General features: G+C 29.3%; 1 protein-coding gene across 23 annotated transcripts in view; it reads right to left on the reverse strand.

Moving 5' to 3' along the window:
* Positions 1–14,775, reverse strand: part of LOC101893240 (heterogeneous nuclear ribonucleoprotein R) — a 204,691-nt gene that overhangs the window by 25,328 nt on the left and 164,588 nt on the right. For 16 of the 23 annotated variants that reach the window (XM_059131468.1, XM_020034717.2, XM_020034715.2 and 13 more), the window contains 6 exons: positions 11,637–11,772; positions 4,589–4,722; positions 4,385–4,513; positions 3,205–3,345; positions 3,036–3,142; positions 1,966–2,093 (listed from right to left, as the gene is read on the reverse strand). In XM_059131468.1, the coding sequence (XP_058987451.1) occupies positions 1,966–2,093; positions 3,036–3,142; positions 3,205–3,345; positions 4,385–4,513; positions 4,589–4,722; positions 11,637–11,772 (775 nt within the window). Of the gene's footprint in view, positions 1–1,965; positions 2,094–3,035; positions 3,143–3,204; positions 3,346–4,384; positions 4,514–4,588; positions 4,723–7,591; positions 7,728–11,636; positions 11,773–14,775 lie in introns of all 23 variants that reach the window. The other 7 variants (XM_020034718.2, XM_020034729.2, XM_020034725.2 and 4 more) reach the window with 3 other exon arrangements.

Raw genomic sequence — 14,775 nt, forward strand, 5'->3', positions numbered from 1 at the left:
TTAGACTGCAGCGTCCGGTAAAGAGGCCCACAAAAGTTGGATTTAAAAATAGGATGTGTCGTTGTTCATTGCGATTACTGATGGGGAGGAAACGTTTACTTTGTTAAAACTTAAAAAAAACTGGACTAAATTTTGATCCATTATTATTTTGGTACCTTTTTGAGGTACATTGCATACTTTTTTTTAAAAAAGTCTGTAAAACGTAAAGTAATTTATTATCGCGATCTACTCAATAATGTTCTTAAATATACATTTTTATCACTTTGGCTTGATTAAAACTAACTAGAAATAAATACTAAACAAAAATCAAAACTACTTTCAAAACGATTTACTATAAAATAATGAAATTATATGCTTTGCTTAAGGACTTAGGGTGAGTACAAAATATTGTATTCTCTTCTTCTTCTTTCAGTCTTCAAAACAACGGGGAAAGGTGGGATAACTTGGCTTTTGTTTTACAAAATTCAAATAACAATCATTTGGCCTTGATTTTCATTTGCAGGATGGATATTTTGTTTACTTTGAGAAAATAAGTCAAATAGAAAACTAAAAATTTAAATTCGGGAAAAACTAAGTGGCTTGAAAACAAAACAACAATATTTTGATTGTGTGAAATTTTTATTCCATTTACAATTCAGTAGAAAAAACAACAGAGTTTAAAGAACCAAACTTTTTGGGAAAAAGTAAAAACACAAAATTAGTTTAAAGAACAAACGAGTGCTCAAAATGTTGAATTACTTTCTTTCGATTTTGATTGTATGATATATATATAATATAGAAATATATCATGACAACACTTCACACCATAATTGTGTTTTTATGGTAGGAGACACAACAAAAATTACTTACCGGCAAAACATCAATAAGTATACTGGGTGTTTAACATTTGCTACACAGAGAACAAACAACAAACACAAAATTGCAACATTTAATTACACAAAAAATATTTATATATTTTTTTTGTGAATAGATTTCATTATGATTTGCTGGATTTGGTTTTTTTTTATTTTTAATTTGGGTTTAGGATTTGATTTTAACGGAAAATGAGCAGTGTATTTTTCTTGAGTAAATATTTTGCAGACATAAATGGAATAAAAATTAACACTTAAGTGATTTGTTTTCTCTTTTTTTTTTCTTTTTGATAAAAATTTAGTAAATATAAAGTAACAAAATTTGAGCATGCAAATTAAGAAATTGGAAAACAGATGATAGTTTTATGACAATCGATGATTTAGTTTTTTTTTGCGGTGTTATGGTAAAGAAAATAAAATGATAATTAACTGAGAATGGATGAAGAACAAAGATGAATGAATAAAGTTTTACAACAGTGCAAAAGTTATTTAAAATACATTTATGACAAAGAAATACAACATTTCTAATTATAAGAGAATAGAATGTTAATGAAAAGCATACAACAATGAATTTCATATTCTTTTTAAATTTTGAATGATTTAATAATTGAAAATAAAAAAAAAAATAACTCAAAGAAACACAACAAAATCAATAAAATGCATAAAAAGCTGAAACGTTATCCTTAAACTTATTAAACAAATAATTAAATAATTGAAATCTAAAAACTAAAATATTTCTAATGTCTATAAATAAAGTTATGTTTTAAAATAAAAAAATAATAAAAAGGAGCCCTATATAAAAATTGAAATAATACTAATGTTTCTTTTGTAATTAAGGAATCATATTGAAACTAAAAAATATATAATAAATATATCAACAGCAAAAATATAACTAAAAACTATAATTAATTATCCTATTTTGTTTTATTGTTTACAAAAGATTTTTTTGATTCAATATTGAAAATCAAATTAAATATATAAGATTTTTGTATTAAAATTTCCAATAATTTAGCACGTTTTTCTTTTTCTTCTTCTTTTCTTGCTTATTTGTAAACGTAGTCAAGGAAATATGTTTTTTTTTTTTGTTAATATAAGAAAAAATGTTAAGACTTACCATAGTCCCTGGGCATTGAAGTGCGTAACGGAATCCTTGGAGCACCGGGTAAACGCATAGGCGTAGCTATGGGTATCATGCCAGGATGTGTTGGTGATAGATTTCTGTATGGAGACAATGTTTCAAAGCTTTGTTTTAAAATCACACACGCACATCATAAAAACAAAAATATGTATATATTATGATTTTGTTTTTTGTTTAGATACAAAAATAGTCGCACAGTTGGTGATTGGTAGTAGAGTGGATATTATTTTTTTGTTGTTGTTATCGGTAGTAGAGTGGTTGGTGGTAGTAGTAGTAATAGTAGGCAGAAGTCACAACAATCGTTGGCAAATAATAAAATGGTGGCAGTAGTATTGGTATATATTCGGTTTTTGTTCATTAATAAACGGGCAATAGAATGAAAATAATAAAAAAAGAAAAAAAAAGGATAAAATAAATTAATAAAACAATTGTGACTATTGAAAAAGGATTTACATACATTAATAGTAGTGTTGCACAGGAAAGAAACATAATGAAATGTAAAATTGGACCGAATTTATGTAATTGTATACCTCTTAGTTTTACAATATTAAGCAAATATGATCAACTTCTACTGTAGTGCACAGTTGATAGTCCTTTTCTGAACGCTGTAAATGCTATCCTTACATTAATTTACAAAATATTATAAATTCAATTTCAAAAATCTAAAGACTTTTGATGAATTTAAATATGACTATATATGATATTTGTTTGCGAAAGATGATTTGCGTTCACAAAAAAGAACCATATATGTATTTAGTTTATTGGGGTGTAGTATCAGTATTGAACAACAAAATTGCTTTTATAGAGATTACATTTTTTTTGCGTTAACTAAGCAATTCTTAATATTGTAAATGGTAAAAGTCATACAAATTTTAAAGGGGATTGGAGCCAGATTATTTAATTTTGGTCGAAATGTCATTTGTCAATGTCAAGTTTCGTTTTAGGGTTCTTTTAATTCTTGTTATATGCCAAATTTTCTTGAATTTTGATGCTTCATTGTGTTTAAGTGTATATCGTAATCTAAAATCTATATATTTTTAACCTACCCTACAAGACCGGGACGTCCTTGCATCATTTGCATCATACGGCGTTCACGTGCACGCAATATTTCCTCCTTTTTCTTTTTATCCGATGGTGGTTTTGCCAAAGATACCTAAAATATTCAGAATAATATATAAATATATACTTAGTATTCTACAATAGTCACTAGCATACCTCCATATTAGAAGCACCAACTTCTTTGCCATTCAATGCTCTCATTGCCACAACAGCGCTATCACGATCCTCAAAATGCACAAAAGCATAGTCTTTAATTTTCTTAACACGTTCAACTTTGCCATATTGCTCAAATTGTTCCTACGAAAAAAACAAATAATAATAACATGACATTAAAGTATTTACTAAGGAGATAAATAATACAGGGTGAAACGAAAAAACTGCAACCAACTTCTGCCATTTCTAAGCCACTCGTCCGACAGCTATTAAAATTATCCCAGTAATAGCTCATTATATTGTTTACAAGCGTACAAAACATTTTGGTGAGAATTTTCCAGAAAAAAAAAACGTAGTCGTGATGGAATTCAAGCGTGATGGAATTCGTGTGATTTCTTTATATTTGGCTGGAAAACCATAAGTGGCTATCGTTAGAGCACTCCAGCATTTAAATGTGAATAAATCTTTTGTGTCTCGTACCATCGCTCGTTACCGTGATACTGGTAGCGTAGCCCGACGTCAAGTAACAAACAAAATTATCGTGTTTACTTGCCAAGGAGGTCAGCTGAAAATGTGCACCTTCGGTTGGCCACCAGAACTCAAGCGCTGGCCATGGTGATTATGTAGGCCGCCATAACAGCCGATTGTCGTCTTCCGCTCGTATTAATCGACCGTGGCATTAGAATAAATGTCGAATATTATCGCGAAAATATTCTGGAGGGTGTATTAAAACCTTGGGCACGCAAACATTTTGGCCGCAGACCTTGGACATTCCAACAGGACTCAGCACCATCGCAATCAGCAGGCGCCACCCAAGAATGAGGTGCCTCACTTCATTTCCAGCGCACAATGGCCACCAAAATCTCTGGATACCAATCAGTTACACTATTGAGAATGGAGTATTTTGGAAAGCAATGTCGATCACATTCAAGCAAGCGCTTCGCTGGGAATGGGTCAAAATACCGCAGAGCAACATTCGGGCAGCGTGTGACGGTTTCATTGGCCGTTTGAAGGCTATAATTCGTGCCAAAGTTGACCAATTCGAACAATATTTTTTGCTCTTATTCAATATAATAAAAAAAAATGTAAAAATTATGGCGTTTGACTTTGTTGCAGTTTTTTATCTCACCCTGTACTATCCAAAGTAATGAATTCATATTTTAAAATACTCTTAAGGACATACCTTTAATTTATCTTCTGTAACATCCTGTGTTAAGTTTCTAACGTACAAGACTTTAACTTTGGACATTGTTTGTTCATCCGGCTCCTCCTGTGGATCTGCCCAATCGACAATAATATCACATCCCCAAACCTGTGTAGGAAAAGGAAAAATTAATTAGTATTTAATTATTTTTGTATTTACTTGTAATATTTATCCAAAACTTACCTTAGTTCTACCAGTGCCAAGTCGCCGTTTGGCTAATGAAGCGGCTTTGTGTGATTCATATTCAAGGAAACAGAAACCACGATTCTTCTTCTTATCATCTGGTGAACTATAGATTATAACTTCAATAAGGCCGGCTAATTTGGAAACAATGCAAAAATAGTCAAAACAAAAAAAGGAAAGTTATTGTCGGGGAAAACAAAAGTATATCTTATGAAAAAGTTTTAATTTTATTTAGGTGTGTATAAACTAAAAAAACACCAACAAAAAATACAACAAAAATTCTTTAAAGTTTTAAAATTTAGATTTGCTCTATCAAGCGAGCGATAGTAGGAAATTGTTTTCCTCAATTTGAAAATATTTTTAATTATTTAATTTCATTGATTTAAAAATATATATGTTTAGTTGTTTTAAAACCAATGCCAAAAACGCCTTTTTCTTTTGATTTTGATAAATTCCGACGATTTCTTTTTGTATTAAAAATTATTGTGTTATAATTTTAAAGCAACTTAAAATTAAAACTTGGAAACACTTATTTATAATTTGTATTATAGTTTTTTTATAGTTCTTTGTACATTGTTTAGGACTTGGTTTAGTTTGAAATTTATAGATATATATTTTTTGGTTTTAAATTGATAACACCAAAGAAACAAAACATAAAATACACATAGAAAATTATAAGACATATGGAATATTGTAAAAAAGAAAACTTATATACTTAACCACAATTAAAACACATTTATTTCAGAAGACAAGTATAGAGAAATGTTGAGAATAAAAGTAGATGGTATATATTGTATATAGTTGTAGTTTACATAGTATTGAAAGTAAAAGCAAATAATTTTTTTTTTGGAATTTTGATATTTTCTTAATCGAAGTGGTGTAGATAGAATAGTCTTATAGTTTACCAATGAAATAGATATAGATATATGTAATTTCATTAGACGTTTACTTGAGAGGTGAGGTGGGGAAAAGATATATTTTAAGTTGTTTGAAGTTGAGATTTTGAAAAATATGTAGTCCTTTGTTGTTGGGAGTATTTGATTTGCTTAATTGAATGTTGTCTCCAGTCATTATCATTAATTCATCTTCTTTTTACTGCTGTGTGCATCGATCGAAATTCGATTTTGATTGTAATATACAAAAAAACAGGACTTGTTTTATAGGAAATAAAATAATTTGTTTCTTTTTTTTTTTTTTTGTAGAGGGAGAGGGAAACTCTTGCTCCAAATAAGATGAGGCTAAAACGCTTTAATAGCAATTATTATTCTAGAGCTAGATCCAAAAAAATGGTCCTGTAAAATTTTTAAGACGAATTAGAAATGGGTTTTTCGAAGAAGACGTGGACCTGCAAAGACAATTTTCTGTCAAAGGCTGTAGCATCCATTACGAACATCAAATCCCGGAAGGTACCGTTATATGGGGACTATACCAAAACGTGGACCTACATGGCTCATTTTCAATACCAAAAGTCCTGCAGACATTATATACATTTGAGTAAAATTTTATCAATCTGCTTCATTTCGTTCGGAAGCTAGAGTGATTTCCACAGATGGACAGACGGACGGAAGGACAGGGCTGCATCGTCTTAAAATTTAACGCGGATCAAGAATATATATACTTTGTGTGGTCTAAAATGTATACTTCGAGGTGTTCCAAACGGAATGACAAACTTAATATACCCTCCCATACTATGGTGAAGGTTATAAAAAGAATTTTGGATAAATCGAAATGAAGCCTACTTTTAGGCGAAACAAGTTTTATACAAAATAATATGCTGAGAATTTCGATTTCAATTTACTATTTTTATAAAATTGTTGAAACTATTTGTAAAAGTTCAATGTGAATTTATAAGCTTTATTGTTGTAAATTTATTATTTTGAAAAAGCGTTTTAACCTCTACCTTAAATTAGGTTTATTATCAGGTGAAGATTATATTTCAAAATTGTTTTATTTTATGTACATAACTTTGGTTTGCTTTTGAAGACAAAAAAGATTAGAAGAGAGGGGGCAAGGCAAAAGAGATAGAAAGTAAACCCAATAATAATTGTATTTTTTAATTTTGTTCAATTTTAATTTCTTACCAGTTTTGTTAACATTTTTGTTACTGTAGCTCTTCAATTGTACCAAAAAAGTCAACATTGAATTGCATTTTCTAAAATGAATTAATTTCATAAAAAATATACTCTTATTTTTAAAAGCGAATTTGGCATTTGGTTTTTTGTTTTTTTTTTTTATTATATGATAAATTTCTTAATAGTTTTAAAATTTAATTTTCATTTTTTACAAACAAAAATTGTCAAGCTACAGAGTTAGTCAGAGGAATGGTAGCAAAAAATATTTTCAATTTTTTCTTATTGTTGTATTTTTTGACTTGTTGTTTATAATTACGAAAAGATAATGGGAAATTAATCTTGAATATATAAACAACAAAAATTCCAATCACAAAATTTCATCTTTCTCGATTTATTTTGAAAAGAATAATAGTTTCTTTTTGATTTTCCTAAAGAAAGGCTGGTGTTGAGGACTAATGGAAAAAATATAATTTTCACCTGAAGATGAAGATTTTGTAAGTAGAATTTTTATGTTCATGTCCCAGATAATTAATATATGAGTGGAAAGCGAAAATTGCAAAATTTTCACAAAAATCCAATTATTCATTCGACCAATTGGCTTCACATTTCTTGTTTTTTTTTATTTGTTACTGTTTTTTTTTAACATTTATGCAACTTACGCTTTATATAACCAAATTGTATTACCAATTATATTTGATACTGTTTACCAATTTATTTTCACCGATTAAAGAAGTTAGGTTTGATTTACACTTTTTTGTTTTTGAAGGGTAGGGGGTTGGTGGGTTAATTTATTTATTATTTTGTGGGGGGAAAGTATTGTTTTTTTTTTATTTTGTCCTGTTCTTTCTTTTTTCTTCTTTGAGATATTAAATGTTATAATTTTTCAGTTTTTTAGATTTTGTCTTTTTTTTTGTCAAAATTCACCACTTACGTGCATGTTTAGAAAATTCCTCAATTAATTCATCATGATCTCTATTCTTAGGTATATTGCCGACAAAAAGCCGGTGATTATTAAATGATATCGTAACACCAATCTTTTTGCCTTTCCGAATTTCATAATCATTCAGCTGGAAATTGTTAAAAAATTGTAGCAAATACACAACAACAGATACACAAAACACACAAAGAGAGGGGGTGGTGGTGGTGTTGGGGGGAGAGATATATTATGCACAAAAACAAAAACTAATCGCCTTAGAATTTCCGTAACGATTAAGTTAGTGTTTTGACCTTCCCATTAACGCAAACAATTCGAAATACTTAATAATTTATTTGAAATATTTAAAAAAAATATTTCAGTCGAAATTCAAATAAAAAAAGGTTTCAACCTTAACTTTAGATTTTGACAAATTTTCCATCAATCACTGAATAATTTGCAACATTTAAATATACATTGTTTTTTTTTTTTTTTTTTGAATTTTAAACTGACTAATTTTGAAAAATCTGTGAGAAAATGGAAGGGGTGTGCAATCGTTTTGTTTCCAATGGACAAATCGGAATTTTTTGGTAATGATATTTACGTGCCAAATAATAACGGAAAATAAAATATGTATATATTCAGAAATATTATTAAAATAAATTTCGATCTCCTTTTTTTTGTCAAACCTACTAAATTTTTTTTACAATAGTTTCAATAATATAGTATTGAAAGATTGTTTTCAATGAAAATAAATAAATTAAAATAAATATTTTTTTTTTTTTTGGAAAATTAAAAACACAAAACCAAAATTCGAATATCTACAATATTGATATTGAAATTTAGAAGTTAATTTTAGTAAGAAAGTGCGTTTTTTTAGATGTGTTTATATATTTTTAAAAGGCAAATTGCAGGGGAATATACTAATTTTAACTTAATAGAAAAACTGTTAGTTTTGGCATTTATCGAATACTAAATTTCGACCATTTAAAATAACAAATTATAATTAATATTAATGACACAGCCCATGTTTGTGGAAGTTATGTCATTTGTTTTTGAATTCGTAACTTTGACCCTATGGTAACGTCTCATCAGGGTGAGATGGAAAAACCAACTTCAGCCTGCTGTCATTTCTAAGCCACCCGTCCGACAGCTGCTAAAATTATTCACGTGATAGCTCATTATATTGTTTACAAGCGTACAAAACCATTTTGGTGGGAACTTTCCAGTAAAAAAGTTATTCGTGATGGAATTTAAGGGTAATAGGGTGATTTCTTTATATTTGACTGGAAAACCACAAGTGGCTATCGTTAGAGCACTGCAGCATTTAAATGTGAATAAATCTTTTGTGTCTCGTACCACCGCTCGTTACCGTGATACTGGTAGCGTAGCCCGACGTCAAGGAAGTGGACGGAAGAAAACAGCAACATCAGCAGAAATGGTTCGAAAAGTAAAGAACTTACACCGCAACAGAAAGAAAAAATAACTAAAAAGAGCTAAAGAGTTGCTTCGCTTGACCGAAAGAGGTGAACTGCCGAATTTGGTTTTCTCCGATGAGAAAACATTCGTTGTCCAACAGTTTGTAAACAAACAAAATTGTCGTGTTTGCTGAAAATGTGCACCAAATGCCGAATATTATCGCTAAAATATTCTGGAGGGTGTATTAAAGCCTTGGGCACGCAAACATTTTGTCCGCAGACCTTGGACATTCCTCGCTTCATTTCCGCGCACAAAGGCCACGAAAATCTCCGGATACCAATCCGTTGGACCATTGTATCTGGAGTATTTTGGAAAGCAAGGTTGGCACTAAAAAATACCAAATGTCGATCACCTCAAGCAAACGTTTCGTCTGCAATGGGCCAAAATACCGCAGAGCAACATTTGGGCAGCATGTGACGGTTTCATTCGCCGTTTGAAGGCCATTATTCATGCCAAAGGTGAACAAATCTAAACTTATCTTAAAATTTGATGCTATTTCTGACATTTTTTGTTTTAATTCAATAAAATTTAAAAAAATAAAAAACTATGGCGTTTGACTTTGTTGAAGTTTTTTATCTCACCCTGTATATTTTTAAATGAACAGTAGTATAGTATAAAATGTATTTCTAACCGGAAAAAATTTTTTTCAGTAGCTGGTATTTCAATGCCATCGAATCCCCACCCTGGTAAGGACTATGGAGAGTGCACGAACCCTTCGAACCTCCACGGTCGGTTGAAATGAGAATTTTTTATTTTATTTTTTTTTTAAACGAACTGTCAAAATGTTTGCCTCACATTTGTGTTTATTTAGCAAGTTCTTTGTTAAGTCTTAACTTCATCTAGAGACTTAGTAATGTATACGAGAATTATTACGAATTTATAAACGATCAATGTTTTCTTAGAAAAACAACGTTAATACATTCCACCATACAATTTGCCAGAAAAAAATATAGTTATTAATAAGGTAAGGCAATAAAAAACATACTATGTATGATTTAGTCTAAACTGTGTACAGTACGTGATATTTTGATTTAGAATAGAATACAAGTTATATATATTTATTTTAATTCTCATACAAAAGTTAATGACTGGAGATTTGTAGAAATACTATTATGCTTATCGGTTTATTGTGAATGGTCAAATGAAATAATTTGGAACATGTAGGAATTAAGAACTTTAATAATTATTAAATAATAGATTTTAAAAATGTAATAGTTTTATATTTTGTTTAAACATCAATTATTGAATGAATATGATGTGTAAAATATGCTTACAAAATGTAATTTTTGAAAGTGAATCAACAATAATAAGAACATAATACAGATGGGTTATCAGTCCCGTTTAAAAAAGGTTAACGAAATGTTCTTTTTTAATGCATAAATAATTTTAATATTAAAGGATACAAAGAAAGTTGAATAAAGCACTGGGAGTATTTTTGTACATACTTTATCATTGCAATCCCAGACAAAAAATCACTACAAATCGGGTTAGCCCCCACTTTTTAAAAATGGCAGGTCCTAGAAAATAGGCTGTAATTTTTTTGGCCACCAAAAATCGTTAATGTATATATAAAGACTTTTAGTGGCAGATAACTAATTATTTTGTACGATATGTTCTTGTTAAAATAATGGGTTGGCAACCCGATTCCTGGAATATTTGTGCTACGCTTAAATATTAATTATTGTTTTTTTTTTAACAAAAACGTAGCCCAAATTACAATGACGATGTGAAAAATATTGCCCTACACTTATCTCATTCTATTTAGATACAATGAAATAAAGTAGAACGCAGAATTTGAAAAGATAGTCTCGGAGTAATGGATTAATGTTTTGGTGCAAATGATAATATTGATGTTATGCGTGAAGTATAATAATTTATTAGGAAAGTAATATATAAATTATAATGTTTATGTACACATATAATAAAGCATAACTGAAAATATTTTATTGGCAAAAAAAATTGTAATTTGAAAGGTCGTACACAAAAAGAATAATTTTACACTTTCTTCAGTCTCTCCTGAATATCCTTCTTTCATTTGACGTCAACATAGAATTTGTTTTGTTATATATGTTTGTTCCTTAATTTGAAAATTATAATCATTAGAAATAATAGAGGGAAAGAAACTGCAGTGCATCATGACATCTCCTATGTTTACACAATCCTCACCAGGACACACAATTTTGAGGCTATGTCCACACTTGCATTTACCATTATAAAAAAGCTTCATAATAATTGATTTCTTATAATAAAGAAATTACCATTATAAATGGCTTCAACGTAGAAGTAGCTTAAATTGAATTTAAAAAGCACAGCATACTTTTAGGCTAAAATTCAACGTAGACTACAGAAGAAACGAACCCGCCCAGAGCCAATTGGTTTTTTGTTAGCCAATTACAAATACATTATAGCCAATTGGATTTTTGTTTTATATGCCAATTTGCGTACAATAAATATTATTTTAACGCTTACCATTATCATTATTATCATGGATATTCTTATCGAAATAACATGAAAATCCATGACAATTGTTAATTTTAATAATTTGAAAAAAAGAAGTTATAGAATTTTGTATTCATAAATTTACCTGTTAATTTACCAAATTCCTCTAAAATCTCCTCTTTGCCTTTTGATTTGGGTATATTGCCTACAAACAGGCGCAGGTTGGGCACACTTATATTAATTTTCAGACACTTGCCGGGTTTTATTTCATGATTATCGAGCTAAAGTTACATATTTTGGGGAAAGAGAAAAAGAGTGTGGGGAAAAACAATAATAATAATGGGATTTCTTGATGTTGGATATAATTGTGTTGTAACAAAAAAAATAAAAACTTAAGTAATTAATACATTGAGGAAATTAAAAAATATTAATGAAGATCAATTTTAAATATGAAAATAAATGTAATAAAATAGAGTGAAAATGTGTAAGATTATGAAAAAAAGATGATTTTACAAATTATACAGGAAATTACTAAAAAAAAAATAAATTAACTACAAATATAATAAAGCAAATATGTCAATTCTATTTCAAGAACCTAAGAAAATTCATCTTTTCAGATTACATTTATTCAATATATTCCCCTCATTGAATCGAGAGTAACATTGAAGATCCAATTCTAAAAGATTCGATTGATGCCATACGAAGACGTGGACCTGCACCGACAATTTTCTGTCATAGGCTGTAGTATTCATTACGAACTTTAAACACCAAATTTGAAACACTTCCGGTGAATAATGTCGCTAAAATTATCAAAATGCCGAATATCGGGAGGTACCGTTAGGTGGGGGCTATACGAAGACGTGGACCTACACACTACGAACTTCAAGTACCAAATTTGAAACATTTCCCGTGAAATCATAAAAATACCGAATATCGGGAGGTACCAATATATCGGGGCTATACTAAAACGTGGACCTACATAACCCACTTTCAATACCAAAAGTCCTGCATTTTACATTTGAGTAAAATTTTATCAACCTACTTCACTTCATTCGGAAGCTAGAGTAATTTCCCTAGATGGACAGACGGATGGACATCGCTATGAAGGCATAGAATTTTATGCTAATCAAGAATATATATATACTTTGTGGAGTTTAAAATGTATATTTCAAGGTTTTACAAACGGAATTAATATACCTCCATCCTATGGTGGAGGGTATAACAAATATTTTCAAAGATATTTCAAAAGACTGTTCTCCTTTAAGTTAGGCTGCTATTTTGTGTGAGGGAAACATGTTAGTTTAAAAGATCTGCCTTACGTTACGTCATTGACTAATTTGTAAATAGCTGTCATATTAAAGCGGTCTGTTGATAAAGCAGTGTTATTCATTATTCTAATATCATGTTATCACGAAGCAAATTGTGCATTTAATTTAAGAAATCAGCACTTACTTCAACCCAAACTAACTGGACAATTGAACTGAAAACTGAAAATTGTCTATAGACTGTCATAATAAATTCCCAATAATGTGTGAAATGTTATGACTTCAATATGTAATCTAATATTTTTAACTTAGTACAATAGGTATGAATATTTCCAAAAAAAAAAAAAGTTATTTGTACTGCAAATTTAAAATATATATCATTTTACAAATCAGCTGATTATACAATTGACATATTTGCTAAGAGAAGAAAAAATGTATAACCAAAACAATATAAAATAAAATTAATGTTAAAGGATATAAAAATGGAAGGATGGTGCTTTTTTGTTTTTGTATTTACCAATTTTGAATTTTGAAGATTTCTAATGTTCCGAAAATTTTGCAGCGATTCCAAAATATTTTTTTTTACAATTTTTTAATAAAAAAAATGCAATGTTAACACGTGTAAACTAACTTAAACATATGATTAAACGAAGTGGTGATAGGAAAATGGAAGAAAATGGAAAATTAAAGAAATTTGGTTAGATTTTATAGGGGAGGGCATGCTCGTTTTTTGTTTCATCAAAACGCTTATAGTAAAATAAAACCAGACAAATTAAACTAACAGCTGAAAATGTAGACAAAAACTGTCTTTAACTACATGAATAGGAGGCAATGACACGATGACAAACAGATTAAGGAAAAATATGCATTTTTGTTATCTGTTTTCAAATCAAACAAAGAGAAGACTGAAATATGAACGCTGGAGAAAAATGGAGGTGAGTGAGATGGAAATGTTAGGTAAACTCAGCTACTACAAAAGTTTTCAATAATAAAGAAAAAAAAAAAACGTTTTTTTTTTCGAACATCCATGTGACTTTTGAAAACAGTTTAAATGCGACGAAATGCTATGGTGGAGGTGGAATGAATGCAAAGAGGAGCGAGAAAAAATGTAGAGTTTATTACATAATAAATTTTCCTTGCGCCATGATAAAAATAAATTTAGAATTTTATTGTAGTTGTTGGTAGCCCATTTGATTTGTAATGTAAAATTCTGCTACTGGCATTCTGTATAAATAACCTAAAATTGTGCCCAAATGTACGAAGAAATAACAAGGACTTGGAAGTGAACAAAAAAAAATATCATTGTTCGTCGTCATCGTCGTTTTCAATGATCCTTGTTACAAGAATAATTGTGCAAGTAGTAGAAAAAAATATGTATATCTTATAAATTAAGGGGAATATACAGTCTTAAATAGGATACTATTCTGAATGTAGTATGTGATGAATTAAAGTGAACCTTTAAATTTAATTGTTTCTCTAATTTATCACATACCATGTAAATTACGGGATACGATACAATACAAAAAAGGGAGGGGTTTAAACTAAGTAGTAAAAATTAAAAATGCAAGAGGAAAGGTTTTGTGTAATTTTTTGACTATCAAAAGGAATTAGAGTTGTTTTGGTTTTTGGAATTTTGGGTATTTTTTTTCGAGAGAGACTTCTTTTCAAACCGCAAAAAAATTGTTCATTGTTTTAAATATTTCAAACATAGATTTAGTTTCATAAAACTTTTCTTTTTTTTTTTTTTTGATCTATATAACTTGGGAGAAAAAATCTCATGCAACTTGCATCAAGCCAAAAAAATGTAGAATATCAACAACTATTAAATGTTTAATGGCTCAGTTATGAATAATAGGAATACATCATTCATTATGGAGCTTCCATTACCATTCATAATCAAGCCATTGCATGGATTCTTTTCAAACTAAAAGTTTGCTTCTTGTTATAATAAAAATAAGCTAAATAAAGTATACAAAATTTCATGTAACATGTAAGCATATAAGAAGCTTGTAGTAAAAC

The sequence above is a fragment of the Musca domestica genome, unplaced genomic scaffold, assembly GCF_030504385.1.
Source record: "Musca domestica strain aabys unplaced genomic scaffold, Musca_domestica.polishedcontigs.V.1.1 89, whole genome shotgun sequence".
Taxonomy (NCBI): Eukaryota; Metazoa; Arthropoda; class Insecta; order Diptera; family Muscidae; genus Musca; species Musca domestica.